At 36.5% G+C, this 17329-nt stretch overlaps 3 protein-coding genes across 6 annotated transcripts; 1 reads left to right on the forward strand and 2 right to left on the reverse strand.

The window, feature by feature from the left end:
• Positions 1–265: 265 nt before the first annotated feature.
• On the reverse strand, positions 266–7304 carry LOC126381877 (zinc finger Ran-binding domain-containing protein 2). Of its 3 annotated transcripts, XM_050031411.1 has the most exons (8): positions 6799–7302; positions 6544–6708; positions 3075–6281; positions 2856–2988; positions 2582–2684; positions 2280–2351; positions 1940–2077; positions 266–1541 (listed from the first exon to the last, which is right to left on the reverse strand). In XM_050031411.1, exons 1-8 carry the CDS (start codon positions 7066–7068, stop codon positions 1418–1420), a joined length of 4212 nt encoding a protein of 1403 aa, XP_049887368.1. In that variant the 5' UTR covers positions 7069–7302; the 3' UTR covers positions 266–1417. The 3 variants fall into 3 exon arrangements, 2 of the variants coding, with proteins under 2 accessions (XP_049887368.1, XP_049887369.1); XM_050031412.1 differs by lacking the exon at positions 3075–6281 and having other exon boundaries at positions 6799–7295; XR_007568993.1 differs by lacking the exon at positions 266–1541 and having other exon boundaries at positions 2010–2077; positions 2569–2684; positions 6799–7304.
• A 2395-nt stretch (positions 7305–9699) lies between these two features.
• LOC126381882 (transcription factor E2F7-like) lies at positions 9700–11763 on the forward strand. Its single transcript, XM_050031438.1, has 3 exons — positions 9700–10146; positions 10220–10553; positions 10631–11763. The coding sequence occupies exons 1-3, from the start codon at positions 9959–9961 to the stop codon at positions 11108–11110; spliced, it is 1002 nt and encodes a 333-aa protein (XP_049887395.1). The 5' UTR covers positions 9700–9958; the 3' UTR covers positions 11111–11763.
• A 71-nt stretch (positions 11764–11834) lies between these two features.
• On the reverse strand, positions 11835–15851 carry LOC126381885 (prenylated Rab acceptor protein 1). Of its 2 annotated transcripts, none has more exons than XM_050031441.1 (6): positions 15682–15851; positions 15070–15172; positions 14678–14781; positions 13410–13494; positions 12983–13091; positions 11835–12552 (listed from the first exon to the last, which is right to left on the reverse strand). In XM_050031441.1, exons 1-6 carry the CDS (start codon positions 15750–15752, stop codon positions 12449–12451), a joined length of 576 nt encoding a protein of 191 aa, XP_049887398.1. In that variant the 5' UTR covers positions 15753–15851; the 3' UTR covers positions 11835–12448. The 2 variants fall into 2 exon arrangements, with proteins under 2 accessions (XP_049887398.1, XP_049887397.1); XM_050031440.1 differs by having other exon boundaries at positions 15661–15851.
• Between the last annotated feature and the right edge of the window lie 1478 nt (positions 15852–17329).

Below are 17329 nucleotides of genomic sequence, written 5' to 3' on the forward strand. Positions count from 1 at the left end.
AACATTGTATCGTCTTTCGTTTTACCAAATATGTCCCAGGAATTTCTCAAAATTTTAAGTTTACTATGTAATTTAAATGTGATATTTTTCTTTTTGTATTCTTCTATGTTGTGAGTTGTGAGGTGATTTACCAATCTCATCAACCCTGGTTTTTGTAATGAAATGTGTAATTTTTTTAGAGGTAAGTACCTGCTGGGCTGTAAACTTGCTTTTACTATTTTTTTAATGTCGTTAATCTAATGTATAAAAATAAAAAGAATTCTAATATATTAATTTTGATTTAATGGTAAATCAATTACCATACACTGTTAGCTTAAACATAACGTATCACTAGACATTTCCTCAATCTTAAGTAATAACAAATGTCTTTATACCTAGTTCCGGACAGTTTACATACATGGGTACTCGGAAAGAAAAAATAGAATTTAGTACTATAAAATATAGCGTAATAGGTATTTACAGAATTAAAAAAATAGCTAGTACCCACAGAAAGAACGCAAGGATTTTCGTTGTTTTGTTTACAACTAGAAGGTTCATGTTACCACGTCACGCCGTTTCCCCACTCGCTATTTTATACGGGGTGGGCTGTGAGAAAGCTAACTCATACCCCAAAAAATAATCATAATACACTATGGACATGTAGTTATGAAAACAAACGAATGACATAATACATATAGTTTGACAAGGATGTTTTGGTGCGTGTGGTAATCGTAACTTTATAAATGTAGAATATAATGTATGGGGATGGTACATCTCATCCACGCGCCACGAAATCCTTGTCATTCTATAAAGTTCATAATTTTTTTAGTCCTTTTGTAAAACCCCATCGCCTTTATACACATTTTTATATAATTTTTACACAGACCTAAATTGTAACGAAATGAGCTGAATTTCCACTATAATTTTGACTTACACGTTAATTTTCAAAAATACTTAAATGCATAAATATAGTAGTCTACCAACAAAAAACACTCGTACATGAAAGTAATAAGAATATTATCAATTTCTTTTACTTTTATGTTGAGATCATATCACAAGAACCCAATGTCAACAATTTTCATTAGCACATTATTTACATGACAACCTTAAGCAGTAGCTCCATGGTTGATTTCTTATCAAAATTACCATAAAACTATACCTATGTCTATACCCGAAGGATTTTACACGACAGTCGCATATCACACATATACTCGTATAGTAAATGGAAATAATTACAGGATCGTTAAAACGCGACTTTTTAGGACTACGTCGTCGTCGACACAAGATTACTACAGGATAGATTTGGCTGTACCCAGTCGGTTTATACTGCATAATTTATAATTGTATCATGAGACACTGATTTTGCACCACTTTTTAAAGTAGATCATGGTCTGTGGTTCTGGCGTCATACCCCAGTCGATGGACGAGCAGCGTGGAGCTAGCGGTGGCGGCCGCGCCCGCCGTAGTGGTTGCCTTCGCGGCTGTAGCGACGCTCTTTACGCTCGCCTCGCGATTTGTCACGACGCTCCCGATCGCGCGTGTACTCCTTATCGCGAGAGTTCCTGTTAAACAAAAAACAAATGTTATTCCCAGATATCACAACTGCATCACCAGGCAAACAGACGACGCATATGGCTAACAAATGAAGAGGCTGTTAGAAATATGTATATTAATATCATTAAATATAGCTTGTTTAGAATGACAAAAATATAGTTTTTAGTTGACATATCAGGAAAAAGTACTGCTCTGGCAACAAACTTTGAATCAAAGAAATTTGATTTAAAGAGGTTTAATGTCTGTTATAATTCACGGCAAACTAGGCAATATATAGAAAATAGGCGTCGCTTTTAATTTATACTAGCGAATAAAGTGAGACTTCTGTATTTCAACACAATCACAAAATGGTTTAAGAATCCGCAGATGAAGTCTACGGGGGCGTTAAAAAAAGTGTGACACATACCTAGTCTCCCCTGCAGAGCGACTGTCCCGGGACTTGCGCCTGGGGCCGGCTCGTGACCCGGGCGACCGCGAGCGTGATCGAGACTTGCGCCCGCGCGGCGACCCCTCCCGCTCACTGTTCAAGTTGAAATCATCGAACCTGCACCAAAGAGATCCAATAAATAGAGTATTCGTTTATTATGTTTTTCTCCTCTCTCTCTATTTAAGAGCTGCGCTCTTGTCGGTGGAGTAATCGCCATTCCTCTCTTCTTCCCGCCAAAACCTTCACCTCCCGATACGACACGACCTGCACCTTCTATTTTATTATGTCTTTATAAGTAAACAAATAGTGTGATCCTTACTTGTTTTTTGGAGCAGATGTTTGACTAGAACTGGAACTGGAAGACGAACTTGAAGATGATGAGGAACTAGACCTATCAACAAAAAACAATGTTAGTCATAGTGGACAAAGGATTCCTAATACTGTCTAAAGCGATAGAAATTATTTATGCTATCTAATAATATTCACAAGGGCTTCCAACGTAAATAATTGTCCTTAAAGGGACCAAGTTTAGAGCAAACTAATAATTATAGAGAATAGTGTTTTTGAAGGTTTTTATTTGAGAATATTAGTAAAGCAATATTACCCACATCTAAGACAAACCTTCTCTTACTCCTCTTGGCCTCTGGTGACGGACGTTTACCGTTTTTATCGGCCGGATCTGAAACCTCTTTGGATCCCTCCCCTTCCTTAGCCTTTTCTGCGTCTAGAAACAACGAAAGACGTCTCTAATTCTAGTTTTCACTATGATTTACACAAATTCAGTAATACATCAAACAATATCTTCACCTTTACAGTATTGTCATTCAATCTGAATTACCAAGTAAAACGACAGCATCCCGGCAAGCGCTTTTACTCTAGGTGTGCTGTTACTAACCTGCCTTTGACGAACCTTGCTCGTTATCACTGCCCCATAAATCGTACTTGGAAAGGTCAGCTTCGTCCCCAGACTCTTCTTCGTCATCTTCTTCCTCTTCACCGCCATCGCCCTTCGACGCGGACGCTTTGCCCTGCAACAACAATTAAAGCTCAACTTCTCCATACAATGCGCGAAAATAATGTTAATTCTACTGCAAAACGTGTTTGCAATACAAACCTTCTTTTTCTTGCCTCCACCTTTAGAACTTTTATCTGGTACTTTCATCGTCACCTTCAGCCTATTCAACAGTATCGGCTTTGGTAACGCGAAACTTTTAAAGTTCCCTATAACAGGCGCGTTATCATTGATAAGAGGCAGTTGTGTGTCTGTTTTATCTTCTGGTTTTTTGAGGTTTATATTTAGTTTTTTCGCGATTTGTGGAGGTATAACGACTGGACTGGGATCAAAGATGTCGCTCAAAAAAGGAGTATCTCCAGTGTTGCCATCAAGCCTTTCTAGTTGACGTTCAATGCTGTTATCTGCATTAGACTCTTTCTCCCAATCCTCGTCATTTGTCAAATTAATAGTCTCCACAGGTTCATCATCATTGGGAGCATTTTGTTCAGTATCTTCCTGTGCCACAGTGTTTGTGTTACCAGTTGATGAATTTTGTGATATTTGTTGAATACTTTGCAGAGCTAATAAAAGAGTATTAGTATTTAAACCAGATAGTATATTTGACAAATCTATTTGTGGTGCTAAGATTTGTGGGGTTGGAGCAGAATCTTGAATTTCCGCTGGAGTTGTTGGTTCTTGTAAACCAAAACATGATTCTGAATTATTTGTTACCGATTTAGATGAACTATGATCAGTATGTGGATGACAATTTTGTTCCACATATAAATCATCATTTGGCTGAATAATTATAGATTCGATAATGTGAACTTGTTTAGATGGGCTGATTTTATATGAATTGTTTGTACTTTCTTTATCTTGTCCAGACAACACTATTTCACTGGAGAGCTCTGCAGGAATAGCCTCAGGTCTTTTTATAAGACTGGTGGGTATGGTCTGTTTATTCATTTGGTTAATAAAGTCTTGTTTTGGCGGGATAGGGGAATTCAGCGCATCAGCAGTTGAAGGCGAAATATTACTATTTACTTCTTGTTCCCGATTATTCTGAAAGTCCTTCAATATATCTAGTAACTTATCACGTCTATCACGAATAACATCCATGGATATTTTATTTGGCGTAGACGTTTTTTCTTGATCTATTTCATCAATATATTCCATATTGTTTGGAGGACTCTGTGCTTTTATCGATCCAATGCTTGGAGGTGAAGGTGTGCGCTTTGCAGCTACAGACATCTCAATTGTATCGGAATTTCCGTAGAGAGCGTCGTCATCATCGTCCCACTGAGCTTCAAACAGTTTCCTGGCACTGTCGTATTTTTCCAGGTCATTTTTTCCCTCAGCACTTTCTTCAGCTTGTTCCCCAATATTAAAAATGTCCATTATGCTTTTATTTTTGCTCGCCGAATTCGACTGTACCATATCAAATATGCTAGAAGTATTCTCTGGCGACTTTCCTATAGCAGGTATTGATAATTTGTCAAACGAAGTATAGTGATCTACTTGTAGAAAGTTATTAAAATCATCATTTGCAAATTCATTTTGATCATTGATTAATGGCTGTTGTGCTGAAACATAACCTTGATTCTCATTCCCATAAAGATGGCTTGGCAGTTTATCCACACATTTTATCACAGGCTCTTTGAATTCTCTTGTATTTTTAGGTATAGAATGTTCTTTAGCCCAAAAGCTTTCAGATGTATTGTCTTGTACACCAGGAATGATAACATGTGTATTAGTAACATTATTTGTGGACATGCATTGTTTATTAGTTTTAGCCCAAAATGAATCCTGTATTATATTAGTATTTTGAACAGTTTGCATTTTAATGTGATTCCTTGGTTTTGGTTTATTGGATATTGACTGACCGTTTGCCTTAGCCCAATAGCCCTTCTTCTTGACATTATCTCTAAATGCTTGATAGTTTTTCTTTGCATTTGAGCCAAGCTTTGTTGGAACATATTCACTTGAACACCCGTCTGTATCCACGAGTGAATACTCTCTGGTTTTCACAGTCATATTTTGTACATTTGATGTATAGATATTGCCAGTCACCAGGGGAGACTTTTCAGACTCTTTTACTGTATTATACCCACAATAAACTGGTACATTTGGAGATTCATAAGTGGTAGTTTTAACAGGAGTGACTGAATTATGGTGTCTCTTAATTTTACGTTTAGATTTTTTACCTTTATAAACTCTTGACAAGAAATCTTCTTCATCACTGTTATAGGAGACTGAATCTGAATCACAAACAGACTGTCGTACTGGCTTAGTAGATATAGTACTGTTTTGACTACATTTTGTTTTAGAATCTAATTGCTCAGATTCTGTATCAGGGTAATCAGATTCCTGACTGTCTTGTGAAGAGTGGTCTCGACGCTGTGTTGATCTTGAATGGCTCCTACCATGTGATGTTCTCTCATCTGCTGTGCTAGCAGAGCTACCTGGTTGTTTGTTGTTGTTGTCTATGCCACCTATCACCATTGTTTCAACACTAACACTTCTTGGCCTGGGCATTTGTGACACATTTTGTGACAATTTGTTATTGTCACTTTCACTGTCAGATGAAGATGATATGATAATTTCATCAGGGTTAGGCAACTTTTGAACTGGTTTTTTCTGCAAATTATTCTTTGCAGGAATGTTTGTGTGTGGTTTTACAGTATCAGTTTTGCCATCTGTATGAGCGTCTACTAAGCAACCAGTTAATAATAAACGCTGCCTCCATGCAAAAATAGTCTTAAAATCTGGTGCAGGTTTGTCATATAAGCCTTCGAATTTGTTGGTAGTAATTTTGCAATTATTGTAAACTATTGCAAATGCTGCAGCCTTGACTCTTTGCTCCAGTGTGTATGTAACTTCAAAATTTTCAGCTGCAGATGGTCCAGTGAATTTGTATAGTACATCATTATTTGTTGATGATACCATATTTTCCATGACAGGGTTATAAGCTTTTGTAATGGGAGATTGAGTACTATCTCTCTTGCTCCTTTTACATCCAGTTTCATGTCCAGATGAACCGGTGTGCTCTTTGTCTCCAGTGCTTGAATATCTTTTGCGGGAACGAGTGTCTGTCTTATAATTCGGCAACATATGAACTTGTCTGTGATAGTTGGTTTGATTTTGGATCTGACGTCTCCTGAAGGCAGTTTTACTGAGTGGAGGAAGTTCACACACTGAACCATCACTGAGGCTGCCACTTATTTTTTCATGCTCTCTTTTGTTTGATGCAGATGCATGCTCCAACATGGTTCCCTTTTGCAGCATTAGTGGCAACTTTTTGGACACTGGTACTTCAGTGGTGCCAACCTGAAGGCAGGAAAAATTATCTCCACTTTAGTAATGATGTGCTTCAACAAATGCACTTATAAGATAATATCAAGTCTTCTTAGCTTCAAAATCCATTATCCCCTGAATTTTGCCACAATTTGACAGATTGAAGTTGAAATTAGACACCAAAAATTAAATGCTTTTGCTAGATTAGTGAAAATAATTGAAGAAATGTAAAAGAAATTCATGCATGAATAATGATGTTACAAAACCAGCAAACCTATAGGTAATAGAAACATACCTTATCATGGGTGTCACTCCTTTGACTCTGAGACTCTGACTTGCGCTTGTTGCGTTTCTTCCTACCAAATTCATCATATTCATCATCAGATGATGGATCCCGTCGACGGTACTCCACTACACCGCGCTCGTTGTAGCCTCCGCCGTAGCCCGTACGGGCTTCTACCTAAAATGACACATTTATAAAATACATCAATTCATAGTATGAACATTTAAAGGAAAATTGTGAAAAATAGAATAGCTTTCTAAAACATACTTCACCGAACTTTGGCGCATTGCAAACATTGCAAGTCTGACGCCGGGCCCAGTTGACGTTTGCGCATTTGTTGCACTGCCAATCGTCTGCGTTGAACAAGCCTCTAGATTTTTCGGCGGCCGATTTTCCTATCTCCGTTCCCAATTTCTTCTTATTAAAACTTTTCCCTGCATCCGGCTTTTCTTTATTGCAACGATAACATGATACTCGACGAGCGAAGTTGATATTTCCGCAATTAGAATCACTGCAAATCCAGTCACCGTCGTTCATTTTGTTATGAATGTAAATGCTGCGTCTATACCACAATCACCATCGTCAATCATTGACGCGCTCGCGGCTTTCTACTGATAATCAAACATTTCACAATACTTAACTTTGAATCGTAAATAAAAGCCCGAACTTTGACGGCAATCGGCCCTTTCAAAGAAAACCAAGCTCACTTTCGCAAGAAAAGTAATCAAGCTTCATGCCAGCCATTGAGACGATAATAAATGAAGTTCTTTCCTTTCCTTCCATAGACTACAATCACAACACTTCCGTTTTTGCGTATTTTACCGTTTTTAACTTTAAACGAAAGATTTATAATAGAATAAACAGAAGTTTTATTTCATATGCCGTTTAAAATATTTACTTAAGTGATTACAAACAATTGTATTTTCTTTAATAAACGAACGTGAAAATATATATTCATTAAAAAGATAGTCAGTTGACAAAATAGTCGTTATAGTCGTATCCGGTCGTATCTTTATTTATGGTTCACGTTCATCGAATTTCTACGCAAGCAAAGGTCTTAAGAGCATGCTGCTCAACTCAAGCTTTAACTCAACTCAAGTTTACCGATCAGGAACGTATAGTCTAATATCAAATTGGTGGGGTTTAACCATGGTAACCACAATCTCGAGCGAGTTGGTGGGGAATAATCATGGTAACTGGTAACCACTATTTCGAACTAGTGTAATAGCGACAATTTTCCCAATCTCGATGCGGCCTTGACGAATCGGTCTGGCTGGATGGATTGGGTAATATAATTAGCGCTTTAGGGCGTTTTTGCACTATTCCGATTGTTATCCGATTCGAATCCGCCAAATGACGGATCCAAATTGGCTGTCTGTCGAGCTATTTGTATGATAACTTGCACACTATTTATTATCTATCTACATCCGTCCGAAATCTTATAAATATTTATTATTTTCGAGTGTCCTACATTCTCGGACTCGGATCGATTAAGAATCGGATGTAGTGCGAAAACTCCTTTATACTAAATCCTACGATGAGTATAAAATAAAAGCTTGTAGCCAAGTGAATATATATAAGCCAAAACTTAAGATTTTTTTTTATTGAGAATGACGATTGATTACATAATACTAGGATCGCGAAAGAAAAAATTAACCACAGATTTTATTATGAACACATAAAATTGATAAAATGTATGCCAAAACCTTTTTGAATATTTGGTTTAGGCAGCTTAATATATTTTTCTGATTGACATGCAATGCAAAATGCTCGTATCTATTCTGACCTTTGCAATCTGTATCCACCCGATTTATCTCGACAGGTTATTCGGATAGATCTGGGCCCTGTTTTATAAAGCTGACAATTCGACATATCTGTCAAAAAATGACAAAATTGTAGAATTGTCGCGCTTAGGCTGTTTTATAAAGGTAACAATTATGTCAAAAATCGACCGTGAAAACGTGACATATTTGTCATTTAAAAAAGCGTTTAATAAAACTCGACATATGTCAAAAAACCACAGTCAAATTATTACGTCACCACAATTGTGGGATTGTCGTGACAATTATGACGAATTTTGACATATTTGTAAATAATAATGTTTTATGAAGCTAAATGAGGGTAGAATAGAAAAAATATTAACAAAGTAAAAGAAAGAATCAATCACTAGTGCAACTTCGATTGTTTGTTTTGATCGCGTGTGATGGAAATGCACAAGAAACTAAGTATTTTGGGCGACAATTCGACATATTTCTGTTTAATAAAACTTTTTGGGCGACAGGTGACAAGTGACAATTTGTCGTGAAAAACTTGTCAAATCAGCTTTATTAAACAGAAAATTGTCACGACATATTGACATATTTGTAGAATTGTCCGACAATTCTGACAGGAGAGTTACCCTCTGTCGCGAAACTATATTTTGAATTTTAAAGGAGTAAGAAAGTGTTTATAAAACGCGCATTACAAAAAATGGTACTATCATCGAACAGTGAAAGTAAATTGGGCACTAAACTTCCCAAACAGTATGTTTCTATTTTCATAGATAATCCCCAAAATACTTAGTTTCTTGTGCATTTCCATCACACGCGATCAAAACAAACAATCGAAGTTGCACTAGTGATTGATTCTTTCTTTTACTTTGTTAATATTTTTTCTATTCTACCCTCATTTAGCTTCATATTATATTATTTACAAATATGTCAAAATTCGACATATTGTCACGACAATCGGACAATTGTGGTGACGTAATAATTTGACTGTGGTTTTTTGACATATGTCGAGTTTTATTAAACGCTTTTTTAAATGACAAATATGTCACGTTATCACGGTCGATTTTTGACATAATGGTTACCTTTATAAAACAGCCTAAGCGCGACAATTCTACAATTTTGTCATTTTTTGACATATATGTCGAATTGTCAGCTTTATAAAACAGGGCCCAGATTATTGTCGGATTGTACGTGTACGGGACACCTTCTTCAATCAAATTATAAAATGTCTCGTCGGTTTACTTTCTTCAGTTAAACAAATATTCTTTAAACCCATATTTAGTTGATTCCCTTATTTACTTTCATAAATTTTATTTATTGTATTAAATATAATTAATACATTTTAATTAAGAGTTTTTTCAATTTTGGCGGAAAAGAACCGGGAAACCGCGCGGAGTAGGCGCGCGCTCACATCTGTCAAAATTGTTTATTGATGATAGGTTACAAAAGTATTTTTACGTAATTTTAATAATTTTATTGCTTATTATTGCATATCAGAATGTTTAAATTGTTTTTTTCTTCAGATGTCATTAAAATTTAAAGCGTTCATATTAGTTTCCTGTTATAAATCTTCAGCCAACTGGATACATAAAGACACGGTGCAGTCAAAAAGTACGCGAATATTTTGTGGCAGGATTTTTGCATAATGTTATCGCACGATGTATGAGGATGATAACATTACCTCAACACCTAAGCGTTGCGCGCTTACTGAAGTAACCAATTCTACTAATTATGTGTCACCAAACGCTAACCTGAAGTTGTTAACTAATGTCGCGCTACAGTATCCCACGCCACCACCCAGCGCTGCGCATCGTAAGGAAAAGTCTCTTCAGATATTATGTGACAGGTATGTATTTATCTTGACATTTACATTACTGAATAATTACAGTTTAATGCATTGCAAGTCAATTATGTTGTAGGTTCCTTCATTTGTATCCACTTCATGGAAATGGGCCTGTGGAGATCCAACTGGACGGCACTGCAGCTCGACTTGGCGTGGAAAAGAGACGCATGTATGACATCATCAACATTCTGGAAGCAATGCAGTGCGCAGTTCATAAAAGAAAGAATACATATTTGTGGCATGGAGGAGCTAGATTGAATTCTTTCCTTAAAATGCTTAAAAAGCAAGGAGAGAATTTGAGGCTCTCTGAAGCTCTTAGAGGCAAGGCACCAAAACCACCTGCCCCAAAACATAAAACTTTAGGAGTTCTGGCTCAGAGATTTTTGATGTTGTTTTTAGTGGAAAAGCCTGTAAGTATCTTAACATATTATGGTATTGGGGCCTTTTGGAATTGAATTATTAAAAATGTAATATAATTTGTTCACAGAATACACTTATCAACCTTGAAATGGCTGTTGGGGTTCTTATAGACACAGCCAACAAAAATAAAACCCTCCTTTCTCCAGAGCAGCAAGACCGGCAGCACAAGTCCAAGGTGCGGCGACTCTATGACATTGCCAATGTTCTCATATCCATTGGTCTCATAGAAAAGGTATCCGGAAACCTTATTTTAAAGAAGCCAGTCTTCCGATATGTGGGTCCCTTAAAAGTGAAAAAGGCTGACAAAGTTACTTTGGCTACTCCCTCTCCAATCACACCTCTGTCTGTGCTGGAAAGCGAACAAAAGAACTCGCCATGTCACATATATGTTGGAAGATCAAAAAGGAAACTGGAATTCACAACTCCTAGTTCCAGCAAAGACTTAGGAGTGACCACTCCACCACACACACCGTCACACAAGTGGGATGAGATCCTCCTTGTTGCTGACATGGAACTGACTAGAATTAACAATGGCACATCATTGTGATTTATATTTATAACTTATTTTTTTATAATAATGAATTCATATTTTAGACAGATTTTTTCTACATATAGTCTTCCAGGGGATGAACTTTAAACATTATATTATGTTCCTATATTTAAATTCTATTAAGTTGTTGGTCAGAAAAGATTTTATCTTGTCCCAGACATGAATTTAGTGCAATTGGGAAATGTTTATTTTAAAGGTCATTTTATGAGACATACAAACAATATTTCTGAGAATAGTACATAATTTTTAAAATTATGTTTATAGTTAAGTACATAACATGTAAAATTATTTGTCTGTAAAAAAAACAATAGGTTGAAGTCAATATTATGTAGAAAGTATTTTCTATTATAGTTTTTATCAATATTGAATGTTATTTGTGGAGGATACCCCTGGAGTATCCAGACTGATTGACTAATTCTTTGACTGAATGTGTGCTTATTAAATACATATCTATTTTTGTATCTAATGAGAGTTAACATGGAACATATTTTATGACAAAAAGTATATGCTTGTTGTATATCTAATGAAATAAAGCATAATTACTATGCATTAGAAGTTGTCACATTGCTTCAGTTGATATAGTGGATTTTATATGAAGTTGCTTTTTTTAATTGTATTTAAGTAGTTAATTATTAAAGGACTTAAAATTACTTATCTTCTTTTTATATCAAACTCTTATATTGTATTCTACTCATGTTGTGTGTGTAAAAAGAAAGTAATCTACAGTTTCAGTAAATATTTTATTGGACTTCAAAATTATATTTACAAGCCACAAAAATTGTATCTAAATTGAGATGATTTGAGTTTATGAAATCATTACGACTTAAATTTTAAAGCACCCTTTATGATAACATTTATAGCATTTACAGTGGCACACAATAAAATTATAAATAAACACTTTATAAGTTATTAATAGTAAAATCTACAATAATACATTGATATATTCCATAGAGCAACATGGATCTCTGCGGATATATTCTTATAACTCTAACTTAATTGCATACTTTATAAAAACCTCATAATTTCATTATTCAATGTTTATATTATAATTAAAATAAACTGGTTTCTCAAATCAACTTAGTAAATTACATTTCAGGCCAGTGACTGACTCACCTCGTGAATGCGGGTGGCCTTACAAATTTTTGTTAACATTTCTAATTACAGCATTCTAATTATACTAAAGCGAATGTCATTTTTGGTTGGTCAAACCCAAGAACTGTTGTCACCTTTAATTTAGTTCCACCACAGTTATTATGTTTCACCATTCTTGAAATAATGCGGTGGGCAAGGAGTGTGGCAACCAGGCGGCGGGAGGAACAGCGGTAAGTAGCTCTGTCACACTTGCTCGATCATCGGGAACTGTTCGGGGTCCTCAGACTGTGGCAGCGCTTCCGCGTCGAAGAAACTAGCGTGAAGGGCCACCACCGTCACAGTTGCGCCTGGAAATATTACAATTTGTATAAGTACCTACAGAAGGACAAAAATTTGAAGAAATATTTAATACGCCTATTTCACATTGGGGATCCACATACTACTTGGTATCCAGTACCAATTTTAACTATTCTAACTAAATTTCTACGTAAAAGTAACATTGGGTGAATGAATAACATGAGGTTGGTCACCCACCTTACATCCCACACAACAGAAGACAGAAAAGAAAAACAAAATATCACAATTATAAAAGAATATTGCTAATATAGATTGCGGTTTCTGCCCATCCCATTATAAAATACGGGCGCGAATTTATGTATTTATCATCGTAATTTATGTATGTATCAAGGTTAACCCAATTATCTAAAAAGCTGTAATGCCGTAACGAACAAGATGCCTATAGGCAGTCTGAAACTGAAGATAGATAGCATCGCTCACCTAACACCCAAAACAGCACTGCGCCCGCGCCGGCGAGCCAGCATACCGCCATGGAGCCTGCAGCCGCGACCGCGTACTGCTGTGTCTTGCTCAACTCCCACCCACCAATCTAACAGGATATAGCACAGTGAAAGGAAATGAAGTATCATGTAGTTCATGTCAGATTTAGAAAACGAATTTGATTTAAACAGATATATTTTACGTAAGTATTGTAGATATTTACAAAGGTATGTAAGATGAGAATAAGTGAAAAATATTAGTTTATATGATTATAATAAAGAACAGATCATTATTATTGAAATCTGTTGTATGTACAAAATTAATATTATATAACTGGAAACTTACTCTTGGCTGCAAATAAAAAAAGAAATGAAAGTAATTACCTACTAAATTCAATTAATAAAAGTGAGTTTATAATCATTCTTACCTTCCAAGTGTTGGGGCCTGAGGTGAGTTTTCTGTATCCAAAGAAACTAGCAACCATAGCAATCAATAGCAAAGGAGTTGTGATTCTGAAAATAAATACCATTGTTATATTCATATTTGATTTTTAGGTTTATGTGCAAAATGCCTAATTCTAAAATGGGCTAATTATCAAGATGCCTAGTACATAAAAGGGCTTAATTTTCTGCCTATTCTACAACAACATAGCATCACGTCTATAAGCCTATTCTAATTCCATTCTAACTTGTTAGAAAGAATACAATTCCTCTGATGGTTTTCACAACAAGCTGGGGAAGATAATCAGCTATGCTGAATCATTGCGGACCCACCATACCACTAGCCCTACCCCTGGTGGTAGGGTGGGTCCCAAACCATACCACCATAATGATGTGACAAAGTACTCGTATGGTAAAAAAATAAAATAAATAAATTACTTAACAAGAATACTGTGACATTAATGCGTTTACTGAATGTATTACATAAGATTCATGATGCAAATATGGTACCTAAAAAACGGCGAATAAACCAAATTATCAACGACGATTTTATAATTGATGTACAAATGCAATTAGTCAACAAAGAAATTACCATTGGTCATGCATTGGACAAATTGCGTACATAATATTTTTTTTATTCTGTTCCTTTTTAATTTTTAATGTGTATTAATAGCGGTGTATCCATTTTAGTTTATTTGCTGTAAATAATAATAAGTGTATGTATATGTCAAAACTTTTGTTTTAATAATGTTTTAATTTTTAATAACAACACTATTACTTGATGGCATGATGGTGGTATGGTTTGGGACCCACCCTACTACCAGGGGTAGGGCTAGTGGTATGGTGGGTCCGCAATGAGCTGAATGTGTTCTATGTTTATTTTTATTAATAAAACCAATTGAAGAAAATTTTCCCTTATAAAAATTAGGCATTTAAGAATTAGTCCTTTGGCCACTCTGTTGATATTTTGAGAATTTGGTGCCCTGCACCTAAACAAAATGTTGAAATTATGTATGATAAGGTGCAAAAGTCCAATCGGTTTCCTGCAAAGTAATAAATTAACTGGTTGCATTTAAGACCTGGTTACATGTCGTTTCTGTAATAGGCCAAAAACATACATTTTATAATTATGACAACTATTGGTTCATAATCTTCACCACTGTTTACAAATAATTCACTGGGCTTAGTGACTGCACTTTTGCTCTTTGATTGTACCTACAGAATTTATAAGAAAATAAATTAAAGTAATACTTACAGGCAATAAGCAAATAGTCCTAGGAAAACAATGAGATAATTAGCTTGGAAATAGTCGACATTGCGGTAGAATCGTCGTGAGAGTCGTGGTAGAGATGCAGGAGCCTGTAATGAACAATTGTTTCATTAATATTAATGACAAATAGACTGCTTTTTAAATAGATTTTCTAACATTTTGTATGGCCATATTCATTGTCAGGTTTTGTTAATAACAATGGTGATTAAAATAGTCTACTAAAGGAAAAGAGGGCCTGTTCTACACACCACTACAACAATAAATAATAACTGCATAAGGTCTGTCAACAGTTTGCATGTTCAGGAACAAAAATGAAAAAAAATATAATGATTTAACTAAATATAAATTTTTTGTTAGTTATCCTCATTAGCCATTACCTTAAAATTTTCTGTTGCTACAAATTGTGTCCATGGTCTGCGTGTATTGAGGACTCCCATCAACAAGGCTGGGGCGGCTCCACTGCGGAGACTTTGCATTACCCTATAATAATATTAGTGTGTAGTAGGTATAATGATGATAGTTAATATTACATGTACAGAATTATTTTGCAGCTGAAATAAAAAAATACAAGCAATTTCTTATTGTTAGTAAAGAGGCAAACTAAGACTAAATGGTGTATCCAGCAAGTCTACAAAAAATTGGTATGCAACATAAATAATATAAACTTAAAAATGAGGTAGATTGATTAAACAAAAAAATTACCAGTTTCAATTTCAAGTCTCGCTTATCATAGGCAATGTAGGCGCATAAAAGTCCATCGTTAAATGATAAAATGCGTAGGAGCACAATAAAAGACCTATTTTTAGTAAAATCATATTACCCAAACTTCTAGTACAAATTAACTTAAAATATTGTTAACAGTATCAAACATATCAAATTACGGCACAAATAAAAATGAAATGATAAGCGTCCAACATTATTATAAGCTCGAAACACCACGTAGCATAGAAAATTGTTAGTAGACTTACAGTTCCATATCATTAACATACTTTTGGAAACCTTTCTTCTCTGAAGTGGCATTAATTTCGCCAGATAACTCAATATTTACGCTCTCAGCCATTGTAGAGATTGTTTACTTTTTTCTGGAAAATATAAACAAATAAAAATGTATTTCAACAGATTGTACACCAATGCCCAACTGTTCACCTGGCTGTATATGTGTGTGCAGGTTGCACTTGAACATTGCGGTCTCTTTTGTATGTTATTTTATATTTGTCTATTATTTTTTACTTCTTTGTATTTTGTTTTATTTTAGTTGTCATTATACTTTTACTTATGTCAGCCGCTCGTTTCGTTCTCCCAATTTTTCCCTATTTTAATTACTAGCTGTCGAAGGCTTAATCACACCGCTCTCATTTTTGGTCCTTCGAGCGGTCTCTCATTTTTTTGGTCCTAACCGGGAATATGAACACGCGATCGCGTAATAAGCGGCTGGCATCGCCGGCTAAAAGTCTAGTGGGACGCACGGAGACATGTGCGCCTGCTGTGGGTGGGCTCGGTCGGTCCGCAAGTCAGGACCCCTTTAAGACCGATGCCACCGAAACACCCATAGCACCAGGTGTGTCGCGCACGTGTCCCGTCTCCACGACCGGCGCTGCGGTGAAGTATGATGATACCACTAGTTACAGGTCTCACAAAGCGAGCTCGTCGCGTTCGTCGGCGACCATAAGAGCTCGGAGGCTGTCTGCGGAGGCCGAATTAGCCCGCAGAAATTTGGAGCGCGACCAGGAAATGCTCGAAAAGGTAAAGCAGTTAGATAAGTTAGATATGGAGGCGGCCTTGGCAGCTCAGGAAGCCGAAGAACGGTCAGCGCGATCAGTAAGTGATGCATTTTCTAGGACTGCGTCCTGGGTAAGGAAATCAAACCAACGCGACCGTCCCGCATGCGAAGTCTTCAACCAGGACGACCGTCCATTGCCTGTCAACTTACAGAATAACGACATTATGCTGAAGGCCATTGCGGATACTGCGGCTGCAGCAAAGGCTCTAGCTACAGGTGGTAGAGCAAAAATAGACCTCCCCGCTTATTATGGAAACGGTTCTCAGTGGCTACAGTTTAAGCGTTTATTTTCTAGTACTGAGTCGTCTTTTTCTCCCGCAGAGAATGTAGCGCGTTTGCAGAATGCGCTCCGCGGCCCGGCGCGCGAGGCCGTAGCGTCGCTGCTTCATACAGCAGCAGCCCCCGAAGAGATCATGCACGCCCTCGGGAGGTCATTTGCGTGCCCCGAAATGATTGTTTTCGGTGAGGTGCAGGTTTTGAAGACGCTACCGCGGCTCGGCGCCGACTTAAAAGAAATTGGTATTTTTGCCAACAAGGTACGCAATAGTTTGTCTACGATGAAATTGCTAGGCTTACGTGAATATTTACATTCGCCGGAGCTATTCCATAGCATTTTAGGCAAATTCAACCCGATGATGAAAATGAGATGGTCTGACTATGCGTCAGAAATGTCAAATCCTGACATGTCAAAGCTTGAGCTTTTATCAGATTTTCTAACACGTGAACACGAGCGATACATTAAATTCGCTCTATCGCCCGATATAGGGCTGTCTATCGCTTCTGTTGCCCCGCAACCGTTCGGCAAACCATTTAAAAAAGAAAATGTTAATATTATAACGCAGGAAAACAATAAAACT

This window comes from Pectinophora gossypiella, chromosome 3, assembly GCF_024362695.1.
Source record: "Pectinophora gossypiella chromosome 3, ilPecGoss1.1, whole genome shotgun sequence".
NCBI lineage: Eukaryota > Metazoa > Arthropoda > Insecta > Lepidoptera > Gelechiidae > Pectinophora > Pectinophora gossypiella.

Coding starts and splice junctions, on each gene's coding strand:
- LOC126381877 (XM_050031411.1), bottom strand. CDS start 7,068: ATGAACGACGGTGACTGGATTTGCAGTGATTCTAATTGCGGAAATATC. Junction 2,685..2,855: donor GCAAGGTTCGTCAAAGGCAG/GTTAGTAACAGC, acceptor CGTTGTTTCTAG/ACGCAGAAAAGGCTAAGGAA. Junction 2,352..2,581: donor GCCAAGAGGAGTAAGAGAAG/GTTTGTCTTAGA, acceptor TTTTGTTGATAG/GTCTAGTTCCTCATCATCTT.
- LOC126381885 (XM_050031440.1), bottom strand. CDS start 15,752: ATGGCTGAGAGCGTAAATATTGAGTTATCTGGCGAAATTAATGCCACT. Junction 15,173..15,660: donor TATGTTAATGATATGGAACT/GTAAGTCTACTA, acceptor ATATTATTATAG/GGTAATGCAAAGTCTCCGCA. Junction 13,092..13,409: donor CAGGCCCCAACACTTGGAAG/GTAAGAATGATT, acceptor ATATCCTGTTAG/ATTGGTGGGTGGGAGTTGAG.
- LOC126381882 (XM_050031438.1), top strand. CDS start 9,959: ATGTATGAGGATGATAACATTACCTCAACACCTAAGCGTTGCGCGCTT. Junction 10,147..10,219: donor CTTCAGATATTATGTGACAG/GTATGTATTTAT, acceptor ATTATGTTGTAG/GTTCCTTCATTTGTATCCAC. Junction 10,554..10,630: donor TGTTTTTAGTGGAAAAGCCT/GTAAGTATCTTA, acceptor ATTTGTTCACAG/AATACACTTATCAACCTTGA.